The sequence below is a fragment of the Rhinopithecus bieti genome, unplaced genomic scaffold (assembly GCF_001698545.2).
Source record: "Rhinopithecus bieti isolate Rb0 unplaced genomic scaffold, ASM169854v2 scaffold_20798, whole genome shotgun sequence".
NCBI classification, from domain to species: domain Eukaryota; kingdom Metazoa; phylum Chordata; class Mammalia; order Primates; family Cercopithecidae; genus Rhinopithecus; species Rhinopithecus bieti.
Window position 1 is genome coordinate 1632594 of NW_016810106.1, and position 13218 is coordinate 1645811.

At 46.9% G+C, this 13218-nt stretch overlaps 1 protein-coding gene across 5 annotated transcripts in view; it reads right to left on the bottom strand.

Annotated features, from left to right (window-relative positions):
- The window catches only part of FAM174B (family with sequence similarity 174 member B), a 65240-nt gene that overhangs the window by 25221 nt on the left and 26801 nt on the right, over window positions 1-13218 (bottom strand). For 3 of the 5 annotated variants that reach the window (XR_001889050.1, XM_017891368.1, XM_017891367.1), the window contains exon 2: window positions 12743-12874. Coding sequence is in view for 3 of the 5 variants with exons in the window: in XM_017891368.1 (XP_017746857.1) it covers window positions 12743-12874 (132 nt within the window). In the remaining 2 variants the exon portion in view is untranslated. Of the gene's footprint in view, window positions 1-1718; window positions 2371-12742; window positions 12875-13218 lie in introns of those variants that run through there. The other 2 variants (XR_001889051.1, XM_017891369.1) reach the window with 2 other exon arrangements.

Consider the following 13218-nt stretch of genomic DNA (forward strand, 5'->3'; position numbering starts at 1 on the left):
AATTGTATATGTAAATGTAAATTGTGTACGTAGATGTAAAAACAGCATGCACGCCCCTCCATCCCCAAGTCTTTTTCATTTCCAAGCTTTTCTCTAAATCACCAGGATCCAAATACCTCCCACCCAGCTCCCATCCCTGCCCTCCTCCTCAGCCTTGGGCCCACATCTGTCTTCACAAAAGGCGCCTCACTGGCCTGCACCACAGAAAACATCCAAGCCCAAGGTACACATGGTTTGTGTCTAAAGGGTTTTTATTGGAGAGCCTGTAGTGCTGAAGTGCCACCAAGGATTTGGAAGGTCACTCTCAGCAGCTGCCACTTCTACCAGGACCAGTGGCAAGCCCCTGGCGGATGGAGCCCGGGTATTTCTGCGTAAGGCAGAGGAATCCAGCTTTTCCATGAGATTCAGCTGCAGTTGTCGAAAACCCTGTATGAGCCAGCAGTTCCAGTTCAAAGGTTGAGGGGGCGAACAGCTGCGAGGTGGCTGGGCTCCTGTGAGTCACCACTCAGGCCTGAGTATACCGTGGAGAGGAGAGATAAAGCAGCCACGGCTGTTCTGTTGCCAGTTCCACCCCTCTGGCAAACAGATGGGGGAAAATAGAGAAGGAAAGTCAACAAAGAAGGTGAAATGCAGGGAGCAGAGACTACACGCAGGTCCCCCGTGGCTGGCAATGCCATGCGTGGTGGGCCGGCTGCGCCATGCTCACGCAGGGCTTCCCACGGGCTCTGCTCTTTCCTGCAGAGGCCAGACTGCCTTCCTGGCAGGTGGAGGCTGCCGAGCTCCCATGCCCCTTCCCACATATCCCCACTCTTCTCAGAAAACTGAAGAACCTGAAGATGGAGGTGAGTCAGGAAAGGCTGGAGTTTTCATCCAAAAAAAGAGAGTAGGACAACAAACAGGCAAATACACAAACCCTGGAGCAATGCCAGGAAAAAAGGGGGAAATAAAAAATTAAAAAATAAAAAACACATTTCTAGAGACAGCAAAATCCCAGGGTCCCAAAGGCACTGCTAATAGACTAATAGAAGCATCTTTGTTGCAGCCAATCACCTCTAGCCTGGGAATACCGCTAGTCGGGAGGCCTCAATCAACCTGAGAAGTCAGCCCAAGGCCCTGTCTCCAGAAGCCAGCAGCAGATCTCTGGGTCACATCACCAGCGAGTCCTCACTTCACCAGCTCAGAGGTGAGCCACTCTCACCTGAACCTCTGCCTTCCTGCAGGGACCTCCTGGGTCTTGTTGGGTCTCCTGGGTCCAGGTGGGTTTCTAGTCCAGCCCAGTCTAGACTGACTTCAAATATAGTCCCCTGACAGTGTGTTTTTTTCCAGCCAGCTGAATCACCGTTCATTTTAAAATGGTTTTAAAATTACATTTCTAATGCAAACAACGTAGAGCTGTGACAGAGCAGAGGGACAACAAAAAAGCACAAAGAATGCTGCTAATCACAAGCTGCCTAGCACTTTCCTTTCCCTTCAGAGAAGGAGAAACTTTTATCACACATGTGCATGTGAGCACAAGTGAACACAGACACAGTTTCTCCCTGATACTAGAAATTCTTTGTGAAGTAGCCATGCTGATTTCTGCTGAACCTTTTTTTTTAAGAAAGAAAGAGGAAGGAAGGAAGGAAGGAAGGAAGGAAGGAAGGAAGGAAGGAAGGAAGGAAGGAAGGAAGGAAGGAAGGAAGGGGGGAGGGGAGAGAGAGAGAGAGAGAGAGAGAGAGAGAGAGAGAGAAGGGAGGGAGGAAGGGAGGGAGGGAGGGAGGGAGGGAGGGATGGAAAGGAACCACAGACATGTCCAGGTCTGGAAGGGGCTGACCAGCTCTAAGCACATCCACCTTGAACTCTGACACGGGTAATGCCAAAATGAGGCCAGGACCTGACCAAGCCAAAAAAACAGCAAAGGATCAGACGGGGTCCAATGTGTAGATCCAGTAGAGAAGAATGTCAGAAATTCTAAATACACAGTTGGACATCCTTCAGGCTTGTTTTAGATTCTTGATCCTCCTGATCCTCCTGATCTCTTTTACTATTGTCAACAATTGTCTTAAAAACACTTTTTTAAAATCAACATGTTTCTACCCTTTGCTCCATAGCAAGGCACAAAGCCTCTTACACGGGGAGTAGAAATGGGGGATACTTTAAAGGGGCGCCCAAAGGGTGGCAGAAGCAACTCCGTTGTGGTGATGTGGAAACGAGCTTGCCAGTGACACTCTGAGCAGACGCCTGACACCCACGATGGAGCTGGGGTTTTATACATAACATTCGTTTTGGTTTCAACACCTCTGACGTGAGAGGGCTTCCAGGTCTTCACACCCCAGGTTGCAGCTGACCAACTTTCCACAGGATGCCAACAGACTGGGAAACAGGTTTTACCTAAAAGAAAGGGAAGGACAAGAGTCAGCCCCTTCCGGCAGAGCCCCGCACCCATTCTGACCCCTCCTGAACATCTCTATCCCTCACCCTCTCAGCCATTGAAAAGGTCACAGTCTCCAGCCACAGGACCTTTGAGGGTGCTGTCTGGAAGGCACAATCCACTCTTCCAGCAAACCCCCTCCCTCCCCTCAGCTCCCAACTAAGGATCCCTCCCCCAGCTCCCCACACAGACTCCCTAGAACATAACCTCTTTCTCCTTATATCCATCCCTCCTTGCCAGCACTTCCAGGGTGTTTACACTAGGGGTTGGAAAACTTCTTCTGTAACAATCCAGAGAGGAAATACTGTAAACTCTGCAAGTCCCGCAGTCACGGTGATAACTCCTCAACCCTGCTGTGGTGGTGGAACAGCAGCCACAGCAAGAAATGCTTGGCCATGGCTGTGTTCCAGTAAAATCTTATTTATAGACACTGAAATTTGAATTGCATATTACTTTCTCTTGTCATAAAATAGTATTTTCCTTTGGTTCTTTTCAACCATTAAAATGTGAAAATCATTCATGGCTCCTGAGCTGTACAAAAACAGACAGCGTGCTGGATTTGGCCCCTGGGCCATAGTTTGCTTATTGCTTAGACTGGGAGCTTGAGACAAAAGCCACGTCTAAGCTTCCTTACCTTTAAACCCCAGGCCCACACCACAGTGTCAGACAACATAAGAAGTACAATAAATAAGTTTAGGCCAGGCATTGTGGCTCAAGCCTCTAATCCTAGCACTTTGCGAGGCCGAGGCGGGTGGATCACATTCTGTCTAACACAGTGAAACCGCGTCTCTACTAAAAATACAAAAAATTAGCCAGGCGTGATGGTGGGCACCTGTAGTCCCAGCTACTCAGGAGGCTGAGGCAGGAGAATGGTGTGAACCCGGGAGGCAGAGCTTGCAGTGGGCCGAGATTGCGCCACTGCACTCCAGCCTGGGCGACAGAGCGAGACTCCGTCTCAAAAAATAAGTTTAAAAACTGAATCTGTGGCCAGGCGTGGTGTCTCAGGCCTATAATCGATTCTAGCACTTTGGGAGGCCACAGTGGGTGGATCACTTGAGGTCAGGGGTTTGAGACCAGCCTGGCCAACATGGTGAAACCCTGTCTCTACTAAAAATACAAAAATTAGCCAGGTGTGGTGCCACACGCCTGTAATCCCAGCTACTTAGGAGGCTAAGGCATGATACTCACTTGAACCCGGGAGGCAGAGGTTGCAGTGAGCTGAGATGGCACCACTGTACTCCAGCCTGGGTGACAGAGAAAGACTGTCTCAAAAAAAAAAAAATCTGAATCTGCTCAAGACATCATCTAAAGGGACTTTAGAAAAGGAGGGAAAATTTGACCAGTTAAAGCTGCCACCATCACCTCTTGATGTTTGATTATGGGCATTTTATAATTACATGAGCAAAAATAACAAGGATTTAATAGAATTTACAAAATAATGAACTGCCTGTCATAATATTACATAATGCCAAATATATTACCATATCAGGTAGCTATTTACTAGAAGATGTAAACATCCTATTTTTAGGAAATACATAATTATTCGTAGGAAAGGGCCATGATATATATAACTTACCCTCCAATGGTTTAGTAAAAACCGTTTACGTGCACACACACACATATATACATGGATGAATCAGAAAGCAAACAGGCAAAAAATGTTAACAGGAAAATATGAGTTAAAAGTACAAGGGAGTTCCCTACACTATTTTTATTTTTGCGTGAAATTTAATTTTTTTTCCACATAAAAAGTTGTTTAAAGAAAAAACATAAGCCAGGCACGGTGGGTCATGCCCGTAATCCCAGCACTTGGGGAGGTCCAGTTAGGAGAATCACTTGAACCCAGTAATTAGAGACGAGACTGGGCAACATAATGAGAGCTTGTCTCTACAAAAACTACAAAAATTAGCTGGACATGGTGGCGTGTGTCTGTAGTCCTAGCCACCCAAGAGGTTGAGTGGGACGATCACTTGAACCCAGGAGGCTGAGGCTACAGTGAACCAATATCTTGCCACTGCACTCCAGCCTGGGTGACAGAGCAAGATCATCTTTAAAAAATACCCTACTCAACAGACTAGAGAAAGAGAGAAATCTCCAGCAAGCCATGTCCAAGTTGTACAGGAGGCTGGCTTTCTTACACTGATCCCCTGGCCCCTTCTGTGGGTTGGGGAGTCGGGGGAGCTATCCTCTCAAATCAACATCTTGAAGCCCAAGCACTCATACCCCCCACTGCAAAGAGGAAGGGACTAAGGACCCCCAATGTTAAGGCTCCTACCAGGTCTGACTCCACCATCAGGCCTTCCACTGCCTCTTGCTGCAAGGTCAAAGTCGAGGATGAGGGGTGGGGGCACAGGAACTGAGGAGGAGCAGTGAAGATTTCAAAGACCAAGAATCAGAGCAGAGGGCAGGGACCTGATCACCATAGCTGTGCCAGAGCAGATCTAGCCACAGCAGGCCTATGGGCTCTGGAGAAAGCAGCCGGCACAATCAATGCAGATGCAAACTCTGTGCCACTGCCATTGTGAAATTCACCTCCGTGAGTGTCTGGGCATCCCACGGAACTGCTCTGAATCTTATGGGGATCCCCTATCAGGCTGTTTGCCCTCGCCTCACCCTCAGGTTGCTGTCTCTATCCGTGTACTTAAGAAACGCCCACACATACACAAGGTAGGGAGCCACACTGCTCATCGCAGAATCCTTCACGCTCCTCCATGGGGAGAAGTCCACCTGCACATGCCAACGCCTGCCCAGGTCAGGCCTGGCCACTGGCTCTCTGGGTCTCTCCAGGAGATGGTAGAGCCATACCCCAAGTTTCAGCCATGTAGTTGGCTGGGCCTTCAGGCTCTCTGGGGTGACTGGGACTCAGGAACAATACTCCAGGGATAGTGGAGGGAACAGGCTGTCTCCAGAGGAGGCTGGTTGTAAAGTCCTGGCTCTCTCAATGTCTTCTAGCTGTTTCCCTGTGGCCATCTATGGGCCAGAAGCTTTGGGGCTCCCCCGAGGAGTGGCTTGGGGGGCAGAGGCTCAAAGCTGCCACTCACCCAACATCCCTATGCTGGCTCAAACGTCCCTGTGCCTGCACCTGCTGTTACTTCTCCCTGGAATGCCTTCACTACTCCCTGCACGTTGAGCCACCTTGGGCTCACTTCCTGGTCCTCTCAAACTCATAAGTTTCACCTCCTCTGGGAAGAACTTATTGCCCCCTTCCTGGCTGCCCACAGCACCTGTTCCTTCCTCTGTGAGAGCCAGGTGGTCTTAGAAGTGGCCATGCTCGGCCAGGCGCAGTGGCTCACACCTGTAATCCCAGCATTTCAGGAGGCCAAGGCGGGCAGATCACTTGATGTCAGGAGTTCGAGACCAGCCTGACCAACATGGTGATACCCCATTTCTATTAAAAATACAAAAATTAGCTGGGCGTGGTAGCGGGCGTCTATAATCCCAGCTATTCAGGAGGCTGAGGCAGGAGAATCGCTTGAGCCTGGGAGGCAGAGGTTGCAATGAGCCAAGATCGTGCCACTGCACTCCAGCCTGGGCAACAAGAGTGAGACTCCGTCTCAAAAAAAAAAAAAAAAAAAAAAGTGGCCATGCTCCTGCTGTCTCCCACTCTCAACACAGGCCCTTTGAGGGCCAAGGCCAGGCTTACCTAGCCTGTACTCATGGTGAAGGGAATTATCAGGCTCACCAACTAGACACGCTCTAGATGACAAGCAGAGATTCCAAAAGGCCTCTCTCAGCCCCACTTCTCATTCCCCAGAACTGCCAAACTGCTAGTGACATTTCATCATTAAGGTAAGTCAGAAAGAGTCAATGCCGACCACCACCCCCACCAAAATCTCTAGGAAGTGAAGGCATATTTAGCTGCCACGGCCCAGGCTTGTTCAGATTTCCCACTGTGCTATAGGATGACACTGGGTTACAACCATCCCACACAAGGAGACTGACATGTCCCAACTTGCGTCTGGCCCATGTTTTATAAGAAGCTTGTCTGACAGGTGAAATAGTTGTCAACACAGGAACACTTGTTGCAGCACCTGTCAGTGGCGTCTGGCAGTGGTCCAGCTAACCTCTCTGTGCAGCCGGCAAGGACACCCTGGGAAGAGGACGCAGCAGCCCCACGAGTGAACAACGGAGAAGCCGGAGGGAGGAGGCCTGGCCTGTCTGTGAGTATGTCTGAGACAGAGAGACATGGGGACACCACCACCATGTGTCAGGGACACCTTTGGCAGTTCTACTGCTTCCATCCAGGGACACACAAGAAAAGAACATCTGAAAAACATGGCTTGCTTTTGCAAAAGCATTGATACTTAGGACGATTTGTGTTGTTCGTCCGTCTTTCCTTCCTTCCTTCCTTCCTTCCTTCCTTCCTTCCTTCCTTCGTTCCCTCCTTTCTTTTTCTTTCTTTCCCTTTCCTCTTTGTTTGTTTGATCAGATTCCTGTTCACATAGGCTCCATCCTTGCAGACATAAGACATAAGAATTTTTAAGGTGCCCTGGCTTTGAGCGAGACACCTTAAATGAAAACTGCCCGCAGGCTGCCAATACTGCTTTCCAAAGAAACAAAAATTCTCCGTGCAATGCCCATTTTTAACACATACGCTCTGCATTCTGCAAGGAAGAGGACTGGCAGAGGTTTATTCAAACTGGTCTGGGGATGGCTTCCGATGCTGTTTCAGATAGTTACGCTGCAAGTCACTGGCTCCTCTCTGATTCCTTCCAGGCCTCAGAAGCTCATGATGCCCATTGTTTCCATACCCACCGCCCAGGCAGCTGTCCATCTGTCGATGCTCCTAACAGTTCACCCTCAGAAGACCACGAGGAAGCATGGGGTGCCCAGCCATTCAGAGGTCCTCAGTAAGTAGAAGCAGCTGCAGGAAGTCACTGCCTTGAGTGTGTTTAACAACTGCCATGAGGGCATCCATGGGGACTCAGAGCTCCCGGGTAGCAAGCCAGGTCTGTTTTCCCATACTCCCTGCCTACCCTGCAGAGGCCTCATGCTGCAAACCACACAAAAATGCCCTTGGTTTCCAAGACAAGACACCAGCCAAAGCCCTCAGCATTACAGCGGAAATCTCATGGGTTTCTAATTATACTCCCGAAGGAAGCCCTACCCACAAGAGGGTGGGAAGCAGGGATTTCTAGAATGCACGTCCACACACCCCACAGGGCCACATCTTTTCCACATATAAGAAGCGGGGACAGGGACCTCCCTCTTGGCAGGGAGGCAGGGCTGGCAGGAGCAGCGCGTTCTCCCAGCAGTGTGCCTTTGGGCTGCGCCTGTCACAGCTGCTGGGCCACCTGCCACACACACAGGAGGAAGAGCCCACATCTCTCTCGTCCTGGGGGATAACAAAGTCCTGTAATAAACCGGGAATGCAAAGAGGCCCAGAGCATCCACACAACTGCACACTGTGCAACAAAGCTCAAAACACATGCAGCGGAAACCCAAATGCCTCTTGAAAGATAGAACCATTTCAAGATAGAACCATTTCAAAACCCCAGAGTACTCTTATACTCCAGTTAGCTATCATTTCTCCTTTCTAATTAGCCTTTTTAAGTACAGAGTTAGAGACTCATTTCTATAGAACACCTCCCTCCCTCCCTCCCCAAACTCTGGCCCTACACACTTGAGGTCTTATCTCCTACCCTGCCTGTATTCTTATTCCTCCTTCACTTCCTACCTGGCTGAAAACTTCGAGAAAAAAAAAAAAATCCTGGCTGATAGGTAAAGGCTCTAGGTCACAAGATGTTATCAGAGAGTTACCTGGGAAAGAATAAGAAGCAGGTTATTCTGCCTTACTGCCCTGGTGCCAAAAACATGATTTTCCTCTTTCCACTCAATCATAAAATAACCCAAAGTCATGATTCATCTGATTTAAATGTAGTCTGTTTCCTAGAGAGAACTGAAACATTTGGTTGAGTTGTGTCTAAATGGGAAAAACAAGAATCTGTGAACAGATTAGCCATGTGCAGACAAAGAAGTTCACAAAAACATTAAACCAAACATGCAACGTCCTAAACTCTTTGTTCTTTCACACCTATTGACCTGAAAAGTTGCTCATGATTCATTGTTTGGGTAGAAACACATGCCAAAACAGCGTGTATAATACAGTCTTATTTCTACAAAAAAGAAAGTTCCACATATATGTCCTCACACACACTCTAGTGGTTACTGGTAAGTAGTGAGATGATAGGTAATTGTATCTTTCCTGTTTATTATCTGTATTTTCTACAGCTTAACATTACCTCTGTAATAAGAAAAGCCAGCACTACGTAGTCTTTCTAAACAGTCAGTCATCTTTAGGCCTGAGGAATGCAGTGGGCTTGTGTCTAGTGACTCACCTCCAAGTTCACTCACATTCTGATTTTATTTCAACCACAAACAGCACAAACTTTCCAAGGAAGGAAAGCAGAAAAGGCAAAAGAAGAGATTAAACGTTTAAGGACTTGGGAGCAGGGACAGGGACTCTTCTTAGTCCCAGATGACATATCTACACAGAAAACCCAAAGATTCCACATTTATCCTATAACAATTAATAAAAGTTTAGCAAGGTTGCTGGATTTTTGTTAAAAAATCAGTATCTTTTAAAAATAACTGCAATAAACAAAAAGTTTAAAGATAATATTTTTTAAGAGATGTCAAAGTCATGAATCATGAGGTGGCGGCTTGCAGAGAAATCTGCTTTTGACACTGTCCCCAGAATGACAGCAGAGAGAACCTGGCAGCCCCAGAAGCAGAAACCCAGGCATGGAGATTGATTGGTGGGGCAAAGGGGTTCTTTAAGGCTGATGGTCTGCAGCGAGAAACTAATACAAAGGGATCTGCAGGGTCCGGAGTTTCTGCCTAGAATAGGGGCAGAGGAGACACCACTAAGGTGCTTCAGGGAGCTAACACTTCCTGTATTGAAAACCACCAAGTGTTGGCCAGGTGCCATGGCTCACACCTGTAATCCCAGCACTTTGGGAGGCCAAGGTGGGTGGATCACAAGGTGAAGAGATTGAGACCATCTTGGCCAACATGGTAAAACCCCATCACCACTAAAAATACAAAAAATTAGCTGGGCATGGTGGCACATGCCTGTAGTCACAGCTACTCAGGAGGCTGAGGCAGGAGAATTGCTTGAACCCGAGAGGTGGAGGTTGCGGTGAGCCAAGACAGTGCCACTGCACTCTGGCCTGGGCGACAGAGAAAGATTCCATCTCAAAAAAAAAAAAACAAAACCACCAAGTGTTGACGGGTCCCGCCTATTGCTGTGTCAGATAGAGATGCAATGCCCATCTTTAAAGTGGCCAACGAAAATGACCCAGAGCATGCCTGGAGACCAGGGGTCTCACTTACTTTTGCCCTTGCAACACGCCAGCCAGCAAGCCAACCTGGACTTTCAAAACACAAGCTTGGACTTGTCTGTTAACTTTAATACCCACCAGGTGGTTTACCTTTAGTAGTTTCCCTTTAGTAGTTAGTTTGTTTCACAGCCAGCATATGGCACTCATTGTCAGCCTAGAAAAGGAACTCGCTCCATTGTTTGAAGAACTGAGACAAGCTGTGGAAGTTTCTTAATCTGACACTGGTTTCAATGTGTGCCTTATCTTCATCATACCAGACACAATGTCAATCCAGCAACCAGGCCACAATAATACAGATGTCTATGCCCTCAGGGAAAGGCCCCTTTTCCCACCTTCTAGGAAACAGTCTATAAAGAGAATTTCTGAGCAGATTCATTGTTATATTTCTTTGTTTAGGGTCTTCTCTTATTTAGTGGGATGTGGAGATACCACAAAAATCGTTCCGTCTATCATGGTTCCCATGGAGTTAGCTCAGTCACCAAAGATTGATGAGATGTTGTTCAGTGGCTCAGAATCAAAACACTACATTGATCCACTTGAACCATTAAATGCTCCCTATTGTACAATATTCCCAGCCCTGCAGGAGGAAGTGTACTCTTGACTGTGAATAGTGATGAGGACATGGTTTTCTTCACATTATATTTTACTGCTTTGCATTGAGTGTGAGACAGATAAAATGGCTTAGCAATAAAATCAATAGAGTCACTAACTTTCCTATGTACACAGTCATCCCTTGGTATCCTCAAAGAATTGGTTCCAAGACCTCCTGCAAAGACCAAAATCCACAGATGCTCAAGTCTTTTATATAAAATGGTATAGTATTTGCATGTATCCTATGCACATTCTCTAGTATACTTTAAATCCTCTCTAGATTATTCCTAATACCTAATACAATGTAAACACAAGGTAAATAGTTGTTATACTATATTGTTTTTTGGATTTGCATTATTTTCACTGTTGTATTGTTTTTTTCCCAAAATTTTCTTTTTTCTTTTTTTTTTTAAGACAGGGTCTTGCTCTGTTGCCCAGGCTGGAGTGCAGTGGCATGCTCACGGCTCACTGCAGCCTTGACCTCCCAGGCTCCAGTGATCCTCCCACCTCAGTCTCCCAAGTAGCTGGGACTACAGGCATGCACCACCATGCCTGGCTAATTTTTGCATTATTTTTTTGTGTAGAGGTGGGGTTTCACTATGTGGTCCAGGCTGGTCTCAAACTCCAGAGCTCAAGAGATCTGCACTCCTCGGCCTCTCAAAGTACTGAGACTACAAGCATGAGCCACCATGCCCGATCCCAAATATTTTCAATTTGTGGTTGGTTGAGCCTGCAGATGTGGAACCCTCAGGTACAGAGGGCTAACTGTGCATTATTTTGTGGTATGGATAAATATTACCAATTGATTTGATTATTTTCAAAGGGTGCTGCCCTTTACCTAACATGCAAATTACAGCTAAGGGGATTTTTCTCCCATTCTGCTATCCATAACCAATCCATTTTAATGTTTTCAAGTTCTTCATAAGATTTAGGTGTGATTCACTAACAAACTCAGCTTCCAAACCCAGTATGTATGTAAACGTGATAATAGTCTTTTTTCCAGATATGAGTATAAATAAAATAGTACTTTAAAGTAAAACTTTACATATCAAAATGTAAAACACCTGTAAAATATATCTAATAAAATGTATAAAACATTTATACATAAATTTTGAAAGTACTGAAAACATTTTTTTAAATACCTAATAAATGGAAAATCCATTCCCTATTCATGGATTGGAAAAGTCAACGTAAAAGTGCTGATTCTCCCTAACTTGATCTACAGGCAATGCAGTTCCAATCAAAATCCCAAACATTTGTCTTGTTGAATCTGACAACTGATTTATGCAGAAGGGCCAAGGACCGCCAAGGCTGTGCTGAGGCACACAGGTGTGGAAGGCTCACCTTCCCGGACATGTAGAAGCCACGGAATCTGGGGAGCCCAGACAGGGACCAGCCTGCATTTCTATTCCACTTTTACTACTAATTGGGACTTTGGTCAAGCAGTGCCCCTTCTCTGGATCTTCAAGCCCTCGTCTCAAAACTATGCTCATCCTCACCTCTTCCATTAAGAAGCTCACATATTCAAAGTACACCTCAAAATGATCTGAAAACCCACACTACAATCCTAAAGTCACAAAGTCACCTGCCTTTGGAGCTCATCAGTAAACTCCATCCAAGCAGGAATGCCACCCACCCAGTCACCCACATCCTCAGCTATTGACATAAGTGAGGCTGAAAGATAAGTTTCTGTTTGGGTGCCTGGTGTGTGGCACACATGGCTGCTTGGGCCGGACCCCCACTGCCAGTGGACATCTAGCTTGTTGTCTGAAGCACAATCCTCCTTTTCCTTCTTTAAAGGTGACTTTGTGTTCTCATTTGGGAAAAGCAATAAATAAGCAATTCTCTGCTGGGTTTCCAGGTGCAGTGTGTTCTAGGAAGGGATCTGATATGGTTTAGCTGTGTCTCCACCCAAATCTCATCTGGAATTGTAGCTCCCACAACTCCCACGTGTTGTGGGAGGGACCTGGTAGGTAATTGAATCATGGGGGTGGGTCTTCCCGTGCTGCTCTAGTCCTGACAGTGCATAAGTCTCAAAAGATCCGATGGTTTTATAAGGGGGAATTCCCCTTCACAAGCTCTCTTGCCTGCCATCATCCATGTAAGATGCGACTTTGCTACTCCTTGCCTTCCACCATGATTGTGAGGCCTCTGCAGCCATGTGGAAATCTGAGTCAATTAAACTTCTCCTTATAAATTATCTAGTCCCAGGTATGTCTTTATTAGCAGCACAAAAATGGACTAATACAAGATCAGAACAGGTCTCTCCATGTGCAGAACACCCCAGGACCCAACACTTAACCAAAAAACAAGAACACATGAACATCATGCCTGACCTTGACGTCCCACCAACCCACTGCCCCAAGCCCAGGAGGAAGCCTCTGTCTCCACCCTGTACCTGTATTTGATGTCGAATACTGTGGAGTCCTCATCCTCATCATCCTCTTCATTTAGTGGCGCCATTTCCACTCGCTCAGCTGGAGTGGTGATGATATCATACTTGCGGGTCTTCTTTAACCTCTTTCCTGACCTGCAGGAGAAGCAGCACATTCATGAGAACACAGCTGGGAGAGAAAGAGTCATTGGGCCCAAGCCCCAGAGGACCTGACAGCAACTTAGCAGCTGGTGTTAAGTCAGGTTTCCTTCCTCTGTCTGAGAGCATGAAGATCTGACAGAAGGCAAACCACGCTGCTGCCTCCAGCCTGGCTGCTGAGACCACTCCCAGCAGATTCGGTGAACGCCCTGCTAACCCACTTACGATCATGGGACCTCAAGTGAGTGACTGGCCTTGCTAACCCTTAAAGCAGAGGTCCCTGGCCTGAGCACTAAAAACTCAGTAAGCAAGATAAAGAATACACAAATTATATATATATA